General features: G+C 41.3%; 1 protein-coding gene across 1 annotated transcript; it reads left to right on the forward strand.

The window, feature by feature from the left end:
* The first annotated feature begins 537 nt into the window (after nucleotides 1-537).
* spred3.S (sprouty related, EVH1 domain containing 3 S homeolog) lies at nucleotides 538-15,791 on the forward strand. Its single transcript, XM_018233354.2, has 6 exons — nucleotides 538-1,179; nucleotides 9,044-9,215; nucleotides 11,301-11,469; nucleotides 13,207-13,289; nucleotides 13,512-13,673; nucleotides 13,898-15,791. The coding sequence occupies exons 1-6, from the start codon at nucleotides 1,169-1,171 to the stop codon at nucleotides 14,567-14,569; spliced, it is 1,269 nt and encodes a 422-aa protein (XP_018088843.1). The 5' UTR covers nucleotides 538-1,168; the 3' UTR covers nucleotides 14,570-15,791.
* Nucleotides 15,792-16,521: the final 730 nt, after the last annotated feature.

Here is a 16,521-nt window from a genome sequence, read left to right on the forward strand (position 1 = left end):
GGCCCTCCTGCTTCAAAACATGTGGCCTATTTAATGGTCATTCCCTATTTCTATGAGAACAAAGAGACTAAATATATTGAATAATAGATTATAGCATGTAATGAAAAGAGACTAGCAGAATAGAGGTTCTGTGAGGAGAGGATTTATAATAGTACTGAGAGTGGGCCCCTGGTCTAAGGTTTTTGGGTGGGCCCCTGGTGTCCCAGTCCGACACTGCTTGCTCTAGTCTCTATTCTTTACACACTATAATCTATTATTCAATCTATTTAGCCTCTTTGTTCTCATAGAAATAGGGAATGACCAAGAAAGTGAAATGTTTAGCAGCATGAGGGGCCACTGACAAGTCCTGGAGTTTTCCTGGGATCCCTGTGGGCCAGTCCAACACTGTCTGAGTTAGAGGCGCAGTCTGTGTTTGCGACAGTAGTGAATGAAGTCGCTGGTGGATGAGTCTGACGCTAGCAGTCCAGCAGGGATATGTGGAGCCGTGGGGCTGCTATAGGGCCCATTGACACCGACAGGGAGCAGAGTCGTGGGACGGGAGTGGGAGAAGAACGTGATTATGAGTGGGGCTGGGAGTTAATATGAGGCAGCAGCAATGACAACTAATAGAGCAGCCGGGTCCAGAACAATTAGCAATTAGTGACGCTGCCGTTTAGCCCTGTGCGAATGTGTAGCCGAGGTTTAGCGCTTTATTTCATTCTCCAGCTCAGCTCGTGAGACAGGTGCGTCCCTTTCTCGCTGACCCATGATTTCTCGCGCTAGGACCACGCAGCTTCCAGTCGCTCTCAGTCCTCTATGTTCGCCCTTCGTTCAGTCAGTCCTCTCCATTCCCCGGCCCTTTATTCTCCCCGGTACCGAGAAGAGCCAGGCCCAGTGTCCATCGCTGCTCAGCCTCCAGGTGCGGCCCGGCTCCCCAGCAGAGACACAGGCCGGGAGGGAGAGAGAGGAGGAGGGGGAGGAGGAGGGAGGGATGGGGGTGCAGCTGAGATGTTGTTACCTGGAAGATGGCTGCTGTTCCAACATCCACATCATGATGCCCAGGAAAAATGGAGAGAGCGAGGAAAAGAGAGAGAAGCAACTGTGCCAGGATTTCCATGTAAAGCTCATATAGGAGCCGAGGAGCCGAGCCTTCCTGGGGAACCAGCCCTTCCTCAATCCCCAATCAGCTATGGACAGAGAGTGAGTTGTACATTTTCTTCTAATAGCCCCTTGCCCCCAGCCAATGATGAGAGTGATGTCACTAGCCCTCTGTCTCATTCTTATTGCCAATAAAGCCCACTGAGCTCTACTGTACACATGTAGCCATTCATCCCAATGCATCATGTCTGCTTTTCTGCTGCTCATACACAAGCCAGTGCCTCTATTCTCTATTCTCTATTCTGTGCTGAAGTACAAGTGTGTCAGCCATTCATTACACAGCACCTCCTCTCCTCTCATTCATGTCGTCCCCCTTTTTTTTTCCTGTCCCCGGCCAAGGTGGGAAAGGGAAGGGGCAGATATTTGTGAATCAATCTTATTTGCATCTGGGTTCATTCATAAAAAAGGGACTGGGATGAGTTTGAGGGACCATGAAAGCTGCTCCCTCCCCCACCAACTCCCTGTGTGTGTCTGTCTGTGTATATGTGTGTGTATATTTGTGTGTGTGTCTGTGTATATGTGTGTGTATTTGTGTGTATATTTGTGTGTGTATGTATGTATGTATGTGTATATGTGTGTATATTTGTGTGTGTGTCTGTGTATATGTGTGTACATTTGTGGGTGTGTGTATATGTGTGTGTACATTTGTGGGTGTGTGTATATGTGTGTGTACATTTGTGGGTGTGTGTATATGTGTGTGTATTTGTGTGTGTATATGTGTGTGTGTGTATTTGTATATGTGTGTGTATATTTGTGTGTGTGTCTGTGTATATGTGTGTGTATTTGTGTGTATATTTGTGTGTGTATGTATGTATGTATGTGTATATGTGTGTATATTTGTGTGTGTGTCTGTGTATATGTGTGTACATTTGTGGGTGTGTGTATATGTGTGTGTACATTTGTGGGTGTGTGTATTTGTGTGTGTATATGTGTGTGTGTGTATTTGTATATGTGTGTGTATATTTGTGTGTGTGTCTGTGTATATGTGTGTACATTTGTGGGTGTGTGTATATTTGTGTGAGTATGTATATGTGTGTGTGTCTGTGTATATGTGTGTATATTTGTGTGTCTGTATGTATGTGTATTTGTGTATGTGTCTGTATGTTTGTGTGTGTGTGTTTGTATATGTGTGTGTCTGTATATGTGTATATATGTGTCTGTATATGTGTATATGTATGTATATGTGTGTGTCTGTATATGTGTATATATGTGTCTGTATATGTGTATATGTATGTATGTGTTGTATGTGTGTGTGTGTATTTGCAGATGTGCCAAGGAAACAGCTGCCCATTCAGGCCACACACACACGTGATACAAAGTCAGAGCCTAGGCTGTCATAATGTTACCTGCTGTTTATTAGGGGGGAAAGGACAAAGAAACCCCTCATCACGTGACCAGCCATTCACAAAAAAAATCTCCTTCATTCAGAGACGCTTCATGCGCCTTTCCAAGGGGCTTCTCTGCCCCAACTAGCCCATCAGTGCTGAATACATTTAACCCTGGAATAGCTGCTCATCTTATATTTAACCCTGGAATAGCTGCTCATCTTATATTTAACCCTGAAATAGCTGCTCATCTTATATTTAACCCTGAAATAGCTGCTCATCTTATATTTAACCCTGGAATAGCTGCTCATCTTATATTTAACCCTGGAATAGCTGCTCAGCTTATATTTAACCCTGGAATAGCTGCTCGTCTTATATCTAACACTGGAATAGCTGCTCATCTTAGTGCTGTTTGGGGGAAGGGACAATTGATGCTTGTGCCATTTCCACACACACCACATTTCTGCTGCTTTGCCTTCCTCTAACCTTTTTGAAAGGGTTAACTTTTAATATGTTATAGAATGACGAATTCTTTTCAATTGGTCTACTCTTCATTATTTATTTTGTATAGTTTTTTTTTTAATCATTTGCCTTTTCCTTCTGACTCATTCCAGCTTTCAAATGGGGGTCACTGACCCCATCTAAAAACAAATGCTCTGTATGGCTACACATTTATTGTTATACCTCATCTTTCTATTAGGCCTCTCCTATTCATATTCCTGTCTATTTTTCAAATCAGTGCATGGTTGCTAGGGTAATTCGGACCCTAGCAACCAGATTGCTGAAATTGCAAACTAGAGAGCTGCTGAATAAAAAGCTAAATAACCCAAAAACCACACATAATAAAAAATGAAAACCAATTGCAAATTGTCTCAGCATGTCACTCTCTACATCATACTAAAAGATAGGTTAAAGGTGAACCACCCCTTCAATTGCACACAAACACAAGTATTCTTTGCATGTCCACATCAATGATATTTTTAAAAATAACTGATTAAAAAGAATATGCAGCTCTAGCCACAAATCCCATTGGCTCAGACTAAAGATCCTGTAGGGCTGCTGCTGAAAAACACCTTTGGGGTACAACTAGGGTTGCCATCTTTTCTGAAAAAAATACCGGCCTTCCTATATATTTATCTTTTTTCCCTATTAATAACATTGGGAGAGAGCCGCTGACCAAGAGTTTCTGCAGTAGCTGCAGAATTTACTGTAATATATACAGCTCTTACAAGAAACCTTGCCATTTAATTCACTCACACTGGAGAGGAAATTTCCGGCCTGTCACCTCACTCCCACCATGGCCTGCCTCCTGAAGACCCAGGTGCCCCTCAACACCCCAGATCCACTGCCCAATTTAGATGGCAGCGTCTGGGACATTTTTTTTAATTTTATAAAACATTTTTTATATATAGGCACTCAAGGACCACCCCCTTAAAGCTGCTTTCCTAGGCACAGGTCCTGATGAAGAGTGAGATTAAAAATCATTCAAAATTATTTGCTTATAATGGAGTCTATGGGAGATGGTCTTCCTGTAATTCAGAGCTTTCTGGATAACAGATTTCCCGATAAAGTATCCCTTATGTTTCAAATAGTACATACATTACCCAATTAGAATTCAGAAGCCCTATAGTCCTGCTAGCTACACACCAAGCAAGATGGGAGCCATTTATGGAGCCTTCAGTTGACTTTAAGTGAACAATGTATGTTACTAGAGTAGTTAGCCATGCGCAACTCCAGATGGTCAATTACAAACAGCGATGGACGAATTTCTTCCTTTTCACCGGAAAATTTTCTGCAAAATTTGCAAAATGGCAAAAAATTCACGAAAAAATCTGGAAAATCTAAATTGACGCCCACGTCCAATTTTGGACGTTCATCCGAAAAGTTGCTCGCATAAATTTTGACGCTGGTGTTAAAGTCAATGAGCGTCCGAATATTGTTGACGCGCAGCAAGATTGATGCAAGCGACTTTTCAGACGGCGTCCAAAATTTTTTGGCACAGCCGGATTTTCATGTGAATTAATTCACCGGAGCGAAAAGTGGAAATTTGCCGCAAATTCGTGACAGGGGAATTTATTCGCCCATCACTAAATTAAAGCCTTCTCTCTGCACAAGAGTCTACAGGAGAAATGAACACACTAAAGCCAAAGCAATATTTGCCATATTTTACAGAGAAACCGTGTCGGACTTTGACACCAGGGGCCCACCAAAAACCCTTAGACCAGGGGCCCACTCTGAATATTATTTTCTTCCTCTCCTCACTCAACCTATATTCTCCTATTCTCTTTTCTTTACATACTATAACCTATTATTCCATCTATTTAGCCTCTTTATTCTCATAGAAATAGGCAATGACCATGAAATAGGCCAAATGTTTAGAAGCAGGAGGGCCCACTGACACCTGGGCCCACCGGGAGTTTTCCTGGTATCCCGGTGGGCCAGTCCGACACTGCAAGAAGTACCACTCCATTAACATGCCTAAAATTTGAATACATACATTATGATAGAGTCTGCAAAGTATAAAACCACCATTTAACAACAGAGTGCGCATTTTTAGATGGTGGTGGAAAAAGACCAGCAAATATGCCTAGCTGCCTGAAAGAAATCTATCACAAATATCTTATTGAACCAGAATCAGATAGGTTTGAAAATGTCATTGGTTGAATTGATGGGGTCCGCGCCGAGATCATTTTTAAACACACATTATGTTTCAATGGTTGTTCTGTGGGCCTCATTCAATCAACCCAATTTCACCCAGAACATGAGTAGCTAAACTGTGCAAAGATCTGCTTGTTTGGCAACTTTGCCAAAATGATCTGATTTTGCAGTGCAATATTTTGCTCGACTACCTTGTTATATTGCTTTAACTGTTCAGGTATGGGATCTCTTATCTGGAAAACTGGTATCTAGAAAGCTCCAATGTACAGGAAGATGGACTCCCAGTACATTTTACGCACTATACAGATATTATCATGGGTGTCCGCAGAAAATTTTCCAGGGTGGGGCAAGGAGGCATCTGTGGGCGGGCCTGTGAGATAGGTGGGTGTGTCACTGCCATCAAGGGGTGGAGCTATGCCACGGCGATCAGCCGATCGCCGGGTCAATCAAGGGAATCCTGCACAGTTTCCCTAATTTGACCCGGGCAACCCTTCAAAATACCGGTTGTCTGACAAGTGGCAACCCTAGTTCACACAAAGATGGCAAAGTGGCAAGTTCATGTATAAATACCCCCAGAACTCACAAACAGATGGCACAGGGGCACGTACATGCATAAATACCCCCAGAACTCACAAACAGATGGCACAGGGGCAAGTTCATGTATAAATACCCCCAGAACTCACAAACAGATGGCACAGGGGCAAGTTCATGTATAAATACCCCCAGAACTCACAAACAGATGGCACAGGGGCAAGTACATGCATAAATACCCCCAGAACTCACAAACAGATGGCACAGGGGCAAGTACATGTATAAATACCCCCAGAACTCACAAACAGATGGTACAGTGGTAAGTACATGTATAAATACCCCCAGAACTCACAAACAGATGGCACAGGGGCACGTACATGTATAAATACCCCCAGAACTCACAAACAGATAGCACAGGGGCAAGTACATGCATAAATACCCCATGTAGCCACATGTTCTTTTTTTACAATTCATTCTGCTGGGTACCTACATAATCTAGATGACAGTCCCAGACCCAACACCACAGTAATAAAAGCCACACAAACATGGGAGATAAAACAAACACTAGAAACCCACTGGTTACCAGGGACCCCCATACAAGTTAAAAAAAACAATTGGTGGTTAGGATAGGGGCCCCCCATAAAAGTTAAAAAAAAACTTCATTGGTGGACAGATAGAGACTGTAGAAAGAGAGGGACTCACAGAGAGAGTCAGAGTGCAGAGAGAAGCAGAGTGCAGTGAGACAGAGTGCAGAGAACAACAGAGTGCAGAGAGAGAAAAAGACAGAGTAGAGAGAGAGAGAGAGAGACAGTGCAGAGAGAGACAGAGTGCAGTGAAAGAGAGAGTGTAGTGAGAGAGGCAGAGTGCAGAGAGAGACAGAGACTCACAGAGAGAGACAGAGTGCAGTGAGAGAAAGAAAGAGTGCAGCGAGAGAGAGACAGAGGGACAGAGAGAGAAACAAAGACTCAGAGAGAGAGAGGGGTAGAGAGAGACAGAGTGCAGGCTAAAGAGATTCCTGAGAAGCACAGTGACTGCTGGCTTCCCCTTCTTACCACATCAGTTCCTGTACTTCCGTCTTCGGCATCAGTGATGTCCACGCTCGTAAGGGGGGCTGGCTAATCCCCCTTTGAGCCTAAATCCTGCCTGGCCCAAAACTTTCTTCCTTGTTCCCCCCTGATGGCAGGCAGGCAGGCCTGCACACAGCACAGCATGAGAACGGAGACGAGTGGAAGGGGCGGAGCCACAGTGGAAGCTGGGACGGAGGAGCGGTCCTAGAGCCCACAGTTTGAAATGAACATTATAGATCAGGAGCGGCCCACATTACAAAATGCCCGAATAAACAGATGGTCAGTCTGCTGGTCCCAGGGGGGGGCACTGACCCCTCTTGCCCCCCTCTGTGGACGCCCATGGATATTATACAATATACCAGGCTGCTGATATGCATTGAAATGAGAATATTATTTCATACCTCCCAACTGTCCCATTTTCTGTGGGCCAGTCTCTTTTTATTAAAGATTCCAGAGTTTCTCTTTGATCTCCTGCACTGACTCCAGAAAATGATACAACGTTTCTGAAACCTAATTAAAATAAGAAGCTTTTCGGCAGAGAGCCCAGAACACTCAGAAGCTGCACTTGGATATATTTGTAACAATTCAAAATAAGCAAAGATACAAGTGTAAGTCTCTTGGGGGGAAAACTAAGGCTCACAGCTTAAAGGGCAATTTCCGCTTTATTAGCAAAAGTATTAGAACAAGTAAAACATTGCCCTAAATTTCTTCCAGAAATGTGTTCAAACATAACTTTCGAAATTTTGTAAAATGGACATGGTAATTAGGGGGTGTGGTCACAAAATGGGCGTGGTGCACGCTACAGATCTTTTTGTCCCTTTACATTTTGTAACATTGCATGTTGTTTGTATAATCAAATCATACCTCCCAACATGTTGGAAATAAAAAGAGGGACAAAAAAAAGATGGCGCGTGTAGCGCGGTGAAATTGCCACAACCCCTAATTACCACGTTGATTCTACAAAATTTGGCAGGTTATGAAAGTTTGAACTTATTTCTGTGTTTTTTTTTCAGTTATTACATTTTTGCTAATGAAGGTGAATTGCCCTTTAAGCTGTGAGTCTAACTTTTCCCAAGGGACCTGTTATCTTATATTGTTACAATTACTTTTTTGCTTATCTCAAAATTGTTACAAAAGTATCCTATCTGCTGCTGTGGCTGTTCTGGGCTGGGACAAAAGCAAATTAAGTTAGAAAAATTGTTTCTTTTCTGGCTGTTCAGTGCAGAGAACAACGGGACTTTGCAGTACAAACGAGGGACTACGGGTTGAACTGTTAAGAGGAACTGTCCCTCTAAAAACGGGTAAATTGGGAGGTATGTCAAATGTCTACTGAAATATCGGAGATGGGTCAGTCTAACTTACTTCTGAACATCAAAATTAGTAGCAAAGCCTTTATAAAGAAATAACTTCCCGAAACTCCACTTCAGCTCCTCTTTAGAAAAGGCGACAGGGCGACGATCCATCGTGCGGTGCGCAATGGATCGCGATCGCCATTTCTGAAGAGGAGCTCAAGCTGAGTTTCAGTAAGTTATTTCTTTATAAAGACTTTGCGATTTTAAAGTTTCATTTGTCTTGGTGGTTTTTTTTTTTTCAATGTATACTAACGAAATGTTGATGTTACTGGTCCTTTAAGAAGTTTTATTACCTACATTGCACATAGGGTTGCCACCTTTTCCCGAAAAAAATACCGGCCTTCCTATATATTTATATTTTTTCCCTATTAATAACATTGGGATCAACCGTTATTTTTACCGGCCAGGCAGGTAAAATACTGGCCAGGTGGCAACCCTAATTGCACACTAATGCACACTATAAAATTTGTCTTTCTTACTGTCGTATGAGGGAAAAAGTGTTTGCAAAGGCAACATTTTTCACTTTTGGCAAACATTTATTTAGGAACTGCAAATGATTTTTGCATTGGTGACCAATATCACATTCCCCCAATAGTGTTTTATAACAAAATGAACCAAAGCATAAAATTAACTCAGTATTAGGTTATTGTATTACAGGTATGGGACCTGTTTTCCAGAATGCTCGGGACCTTGGGTCTTCTGGATAACGTATCTCTCCTTAATTTGGATCTTCATGATTTAAGTCTACTAGAAAATCATGTGAATATAAAATAAACCCAATAGGCTGGTTTTTCTTCCAATAATGATTAATTATATTGAAGTTTAGATCAAGTACAGGCTGCTGTTTTATTATTACAGAGAAAAAGGGAATCACTTCACTTCTGGATAACGGGTTTCAAGGATACTGGATCCTATACCTGTACCTGATAATGACCAATGAAATACATTGAGATTTTTGGGGCTTTCTTTGCAGCTACATTGTGAGGGTCCGAGCAGTGGTGATGTGCAGGGACGATTCTAGTGGGGGCTGGGTTCCTATGGGAGGAGGCGGTCTCAGCCACGTCATGATTTGCAAAGTATGGAGACCAGAAACTTCCCACCAACGAGATTACCTCATCCGAGGGGAAAGACTGAAGGATCAGACAGTAAGTATCCGCAGCCTCTTCCTATACCTTTTACCTGAGATCTATACATCTATAACCTAATTACTGATTTGAAGGGGTAGTTCAACTTTAAGTTATAAGAATGTTATAGAATGAGTTATAGAATTCTAAGCAACTTTCCATTTGGTCTTCATTGTTTTTTATTGTTTTTGAATTATTTGCAGTTTTTTTCTGATTCTTTCCATCTTTCAAATGGGGGTCACTGACCCCATCTAACAGAAAATGCTCTGTAAGTCTACAAAAATGAATTGTTATTGCTACTTTTTATTACTCATGTTTCTATTCAGGCCTCTCCTATTCATATTTCGGTCTCGTATTCAAATCAATGCATGGTTGCTAGGGTAAATTGGACCCTAGGAACCAAGATGTGCTAAAATTGCAAACTGGAGAGCTGCTGATTAAAAAGCTAAGTAACTCAAAAACCACAAATGAAAAAAAAATTGTCTTAGAATATCACTCTTTACATCATACTATAAGTTAACTCAAAAGTGAACAACCCCTTTAATAACATCCCTGTGATGTTTAAATGTCCTTATTCTGCGTATGAATTCTAGGGATGCACCGAATCCAGGATTCGGTTCGGAATTCGGCCAGGAATCGGCCTTTTTCAGCAGGATTCGAATTCGCCCGAATCCTTCTGCCGGCCAAACCAAATCCGAATTTGCATATGCAAATTAGGGACAGGGAGGGTAATCACGTGACTTTTTGTCACAAAACAAGGAAGGAAAAAATGGTTTCCCCTTCCCACTCCTAATTTGCATATGCAAATTAGGTTTCTGATTCGGTTCGGTATTCGGCGAATCTTTCGCAAAGCATTCAGGGTTTGGCTGAATCCAAAATAGTGGATTCTGTTCATCCCTAATGAATTCACATTAGGAATTATTTTTATTAGTGAGGTTACAAAATAGTTTGAAAAATCTGGGACATTTTGACCTGTTGCATATACTTTAAATTAAATGCAATCAGTATACTCTTTATATTATATGGCTCGATTAATACCAAAGTGTATTGGCTCTTTTTTTATTTTATTTTATTCCTACAAATACATCAGACAGAAAAGAAATGACACCCAGTAAAGAATGTATTTGCTGTGTACCAGCCACACAGATACACATGTGAAATTCTAATTTAATAAAACATTTCCTGCTTCCCTGCAATATGAACATACTGATGCCCCAGTAATGTCTTCTCTGGGGGCGTTTGCTGTTTGTAGATGTGAAATGAAACACAGGGTTTTATTCATGATATATTATTTCATCCAGATTTAAGCATTTGTGCCTACAAATATTGTAGTGACTAGTTACATTGCAGATCTGGTCAAAGAAACAAAAGTCCTCCCTTTGAATAAGTACCTACATCTGGCAGCAGAGTGTGTGCTGATTTTTCATTCACAAAAATAACCATTTAGCTGCCTAAGTCATGTGACTTGTGCTCTGATAAACTTCAGTCACTCTTTACTGCTGTACTGCAAGTTGGAGTGATATCACCCCCTCCTTTCCCCCAGCAGCCTCACAACAGAACAATGGGAAGGTAACCAGATAGCAGCTCCCTAACACAAGATAACAGCTGCCTGGTAGATCTAAGAACGGCACTCAATAGTAAAATCCAGGTCCCACTGCGACACATACAGTTACATTGAGTAGGAGAAACAACAGCCTGCCAGAAAGCAGTTCCATCCTAAAGTGCTGGCTCTTTCTGAAAGCACATGACCAGGTAAAGTGACCTGAGATGCACCTACACACCAATATTATAAATGGGGAAAAAAATACACTTGCTGGTTCAGGAATTCGCCCATAGCTAGGCAGTTACCTATAACAACCAATCAGTGATTAGCTTTTTAAAGCCAGCTGCAAGTAGGACAATGAATGCTACAATTTGATTGGTTGCCATGGGCTATTATTGTCCATGAGCAAATTTGCCCAGTGTTGTTAAATGACTTTCAATTTTGTTGAAGAGGTTTTACATTTTTAGGAGTTTCTTAAGATGAAGACTAACCCTAATGCTAACCCTATCAGTGGAATAACATTATGCAGGTGTTTTATGTCTGGAAACCTTCTTTCTTTGCAGACAATTCTGGAGTGTGTCTTGAAGAAGGGTTTGGTGTATAACAAGGCCAATCCAATCTTCCACCACTGGAAGCTGGAGGACAGCAAGTTTGGTTTGACATTCCAGAGCCCAGCTGATGCAGTCACATTTGAAAGAAGTATACAGGCTGCCATGGAGGAACTGGCAGAAGGTAAGAATCATCCATGCTATTCCATAGACAAAAAAAATATTTTACGTACACATCCATAAACATCATGTTGTACAGTAGGTTTCAGATCACCTAGACTTATATTTCACTAGAACAAAGTCTACTATGATATGAAGAATAGGCATAACCGGAATGCAACCCTACAACACTATAACAAGCCATAAACCGGTCCTTAGGGGCCTATATATAAATACGTGTGACGTCAGCGTGCATGACTTAGCGGCGGGTTTAAATGCAGCCCTGCAGGCTTGCAAGTAGTGATGGGCAAATCTAACCTGTTTCGCTTTTCTAGAAATCTGCAAAAAATCCGCCAAATGTATTGAAGTTTTTTGACACAAAATGTTTTGGACAGGCAACACATTTTTTTTGGCATGCGATAATTTTTTTCACCCATTGGATTCTATGGCCGTCTTTTTCTCTGCAAAACCTGGTGAAAAAGTTTGCACATCACTACTTGCAAGTTAGAGAGTGTCTGGAGACACAACCTTACACTGAGACAATGGGGCAGATTCGCTAAAGTGCAAAGTGGCCTTCGCTAGTGACAATTTGCCAGAAATCTCATTCTCAGGGACATAGTCAATTCACTAACAGGCGTACTGGACAAGTCGCTAGCGACCGAGACTGTCGCTAGCGCTCATTTGCACAATAACGCCAGGCAAACTTTCATTCTGTTGAAAGGAAGTTAGTCCGCAAATTCACTAAGATGCGAATTTTACTGAACATTACCCCTTTTGCCAGAGTTTACTTTGCCACCTCAGACCATGCAAACTGATAAAACAAAGCTACATGTCAGTGACATCATATCCTGTATGCTGGAAATGCATTAAAGTTGTCAAAAATGAGGGCGACTTTTCCTTTTTTAAAGTGGGGTTGACTTCAAAAGTCCAAAGTATTAAAGATTTATGTGTGAACAAATTTTTTAAACTAATTTGAGGGGCATGCAACATTTATATAAGGGGGGCTCATGTCTAGGGCATTAGAGGATCTATTCTGTCTTTATCATGGTTCATTGGAGGTGTGTTTTAAAAGTGGCCACTTTAAACATTTGGACCAAGAAGTCCATAAGACTTTTAGGTACCCACCTTATTGAAATTAACCTAAGTACAAGAGTGCTAGTGAAGTTTAGCTAAGCAGAAACGAATGCTAGGGAAAATTCGCTATGAAATGGTCTCATTAGTAACACTAGTGAAAATTTGCCAGCGCTCGTCTGCTGAGACGCAACTTTGCATTTTAGTGAATTAGCGTAGTGGTAACTAATTTGCGCCTATTGATGTGGCGCACAGTGTGTGCAGCATTCGCTGGTGAGAATTCGCCCGTTATTGAATTTGCCCCATTGTCCTTACTACCTGCCCTAGGACTATGCTATGCTTCATGCAACTGCTCTCTATACTGAATGCTGGATTTTTTTTCTGTCTCTAGGTGCAGAAATCTTCATTCCTCTGGGCCTGAAAAAAAATCTTTTGTCTTCTTTTTACCGCTAACCATTTCGATATATGTTACATATTCAAAATATGCCCTGGTATTTCAAATACACAGACACCCAACCAGCCCAATAAATATTTATGGAATCTTACAGCAGCCCCCCTGGCATTTGCCAGAATCCACAGTCTGGGCCTGCCTCCAACCACACTATAATATTTGTGATTATATGGACCTGGCCCCTGTGGTTTCTCACAGCTTTTTGCTTTTCTGTCCTGGAATAACTTTTTCTTATTTTAGGCTCCCTTTCACGTTCATCATCCTCGTCCTCCTCTTCCTCCTCTACACCAGGAGAAGCAGAAGCTTTAGAAGATGCGTTGCCTGTAAGTTTATAAAGTGACACATCAGTAAAGGCTACTTGCCGATTCAATGGCCTATAATATAATGCCATCTCAGTTAGGTAAGTGCACATTTTGGTCAGATCAATTCAGCTCATGGCAACTTCCTAACATATAAGATGTATCCTGTTCTAAATTATTTTGAAATAGATAGATAGATAGATAGATAGATATAGTCTGTCAGGCTCATGATTTGCTTTGTCTCAGCTACATACAGATAGTGAGTCCTCCTCTAACAGTCGAAAGGAGATGCTTCCAAAACACATAACCATCGTTACCAGTGAGTCCTCATCCAGTTGCTATGTGAGATCCCCTGTATCTGAGGATTTTGGCTTCAGCACTGGTCCATCAGTCAGCCCTACAACACAGGTACAAGCACTTTATTCAAACTTGTATTGCTTCTTTTGGTATATACTTTATTACAACATAATTATGGTAGTTCATAGTCTGGATGCTAATGTAGTTTTGTTCTACTGTACTGTTATTGAAGCGTGTCCTTACACCAAATACCAGTTGGGACTTTTCACGCTGTGAGGTTAATGTTTCTAAATAAACCTAAAAGTTTGTAATCTTCTGTATCTTTTTATTCCCAGCCACTACAGAGACTGTCTTTCCACGATGAAGAAGAACTGGAGAGCATCAACCCATGCAAGGACCTTTGGGTATCAAAGGGTTATGAAGATTACCGTCGTGCAGCCTTGCAGCGGACTGAACAGCCCAAGTCTGATCTGAGAGTTCACTTTCAAAAAGCCAGTGGGAGTAAAGCTAAGGAAAGCCAATTCCCAGGAGCCACAGGCACAGCATTAACAGAAAGTGAAGAGCCCTTGAAAGACCCTAGTGCCTCCCCTTCTTGTCGAATACATGGTACTCCTTCTCCTAAATCTAAGGAACATCCTAATGTCCTTGGAGAGGAGGACACAGCCACTGCCCGCTGTGTTTACTGCAGGGACGTGTTTACTAGTGAGGAGAATGGCAGAGGGCAGTGCCAGGATGCTCCTGACCCTATTGGGCATTGTGTCTACCAGTTGTCTTGCATGTGGTGCGCTGAAAGTGTTCTGTACCACTGCATGTCAGACTCAGAAGGTGAATATTCGGACCCTTGCTCCTGTGATCCAGGACACCCCCACTTTTGTGTACGCTGGGTTGTCCTTGTGGCCTTGTCTCTTGTAGTTCCCTGCATGTGCTGCTACCTCCCGTTGCGGGCGTGCCATTGGTGCGGAGAACATTGTGGCTGTTGTGGGGGGAAGCACAAAGCAGTGCGGTGAGAGGAGGAGAACTGGGAAGAAGGAGAAAAGTAAAATGTTCAACCTGTGGCATCTGAGGATCCACTTTCTATTTACATGGCAGAAAAAGCATAAGCCTTCAGGTGGTAGAGGTGGCCATGGAAATACGTGTATTCTTTTGGAAGGGATGCGGTTGCCGAAGCAATGGCCTACAAAAAATTGGAAAAGGGAAATTGTATAAGGAAATTGTAAGTTAAACAACAGTCCTTCAATGTGAGCAAATGCAGAATCTTTGCTGCGAGTTATGTCCCACCTAGAACCCTACTGAGATAAGGTTAATGATATGGATCAGTAAGTGTTAGAAAAATATATATATCAAGTGAGAAATATTCCTCACCTGGTGGAAACATTGCAAGGTCCTATGTTATTTTATGGACTCTAAAACACTGGCTATGGAATTGCGTGTATTCTTTTGGAAGGGATGCGGTTGCTGAAGCAATGCCCTACCAAAAATGGGAAATTGTATAAGGAAATTGCAAGTTAAACAAAAGTCCTTCAATGTGAGCAAATGCCAAATCTTTGCTGCAAGCTATAGAACCCTACTGAGATAAGGATAATGATATGGATCAGTAAGTGTTATACAATATATACATCAAATGAGAAATATTTCTCACCCGGTGGAAACATTGCAGGGTCCTATATTATTTTATGGACTCCCTAAAGTGTCTGTGATCTCACCAACTTATAACATAGATTCCATAAAATAGCATGGTATGGTCAAAAGAGTCTGACTGTACAGATTATTCGTAACCTAGAGCAGCATTCATCACTCTGGGCTGTCTGGCTGCTGCTGGGCTCAAGGATGATGGCGGCTGTATTTCAGCAGCAGGTGAAGACTTGAAGGTCAAAGGTCTCTCTGCCTGTCCTTATCTCTTTGAGCAGGAAAACTTTTGAAAAATACCAAATGTGAAGCTGCATACACTTCAATGCATTTTGCATTTTTCATAAGCATTCTACTTAGAGAGATGCACTGGCAACGCTGATCTTAACTGATCTAGCGCGTCCGTGTGTGTGTGTAGGAGAAAACCAGGCCACTTCCAATTCCAGGAGAACATCGTTAGAATGAAATATATGAGGTTACATTTTTTTAAATGTTTTTTATGCTTGTGCAACAAAAATGTAACCGCTTTTTATTGCACTGATTGGATTCCGTACTGGATCCCCCATGAATAGGATACACATAATAAATTATTTATCTATCGTGTTTAGTACTCCAAAGGAAATGTTATGTTCTAGGCAAGAGTTTCTTTTATTACACTCTTTTTCATGATTCAGCGTACACCACAGATGTTCTATTTATTTGGTTTTATGTAAAGGGCATTATCCTGAGCTTGTAAAATGTTTTTTGTGGGTCAGTCTGGCTCTCCCAGAATCCCAGATGGCTATCAAGTTTCCGGTCTATCCTCAGTAATCTTACATACACCAATGATTGTTATTAGCACAACACGATCACAACAGAAGTTTAGAATGGATCCTTACAGAATAAAATAACCACAATAATATAAATATAAAAGGAAAGGCTAAATTGAAATGTGTAGATAGAAATGCCACTCTATAGACTCTATAGATATATAATAAATTTGGTCCTGTCTTTGAGAAATTATAACATTGGGAATGCTATGTTTTATTGCACCACTTTATACTGAAAAATATCAGGCTCTTAAACCCAACAGTGTGTTCCCTAATTAAAAAAAAAAAAATTGGTGTTTTATTCTGTAACACTGGAGATATACATATCTATTAAAAAAGGATTGTCTAACATAACCTTAACGGGTTTCCTAGTAAAACTCTGTGAAGGCCAGTTAATAAAAAACAGTATTTTTGTTTTATATTTAAAGGGATATTGTCATGGGAAAAAGTTTTTTTTAAAAATGCATCAGTTAATAGTGCTGCTCCAGCAGAATTCTGGCTTCTTTAACACCTCTTTTGAACCA

This window comes from Xenopus laevis, chromosome 8S, assembly GCF_017654675.1.
Source record: "Xenopus laevis strain J_2021 chromosome 8S, Xenopus_laevis_v10.1, whole genome shotgun sequence".
Lineage (NCBI taxonomy): Eukaryota > Metazoa > Chordata > Amphibia > Anura > Pipidae > Xenopus > Xenopus laevis.

What these genes read in the sequence shown, in the direction of transcription:
- spred3.S (XM_018233354.2), top strand. An exon ending in CTTTAGAAGATGCGTTGCCT is followed by an intron (nt 13,290 to 13,511) that starts GTAAGTTTATAA and finishes GCTTTGTCTCAG; the next exon opens with CTACATACAGATAGTGAGTC. An exon ending in CAGTCAGCCCTACAACACAG is followed by an intron (nt 13,674 to 13,897) that starts GTACAAGCACTT and finishes TTTTATTCCCAG; the next exon opens with CCACTACAGAGACTGTCTTT.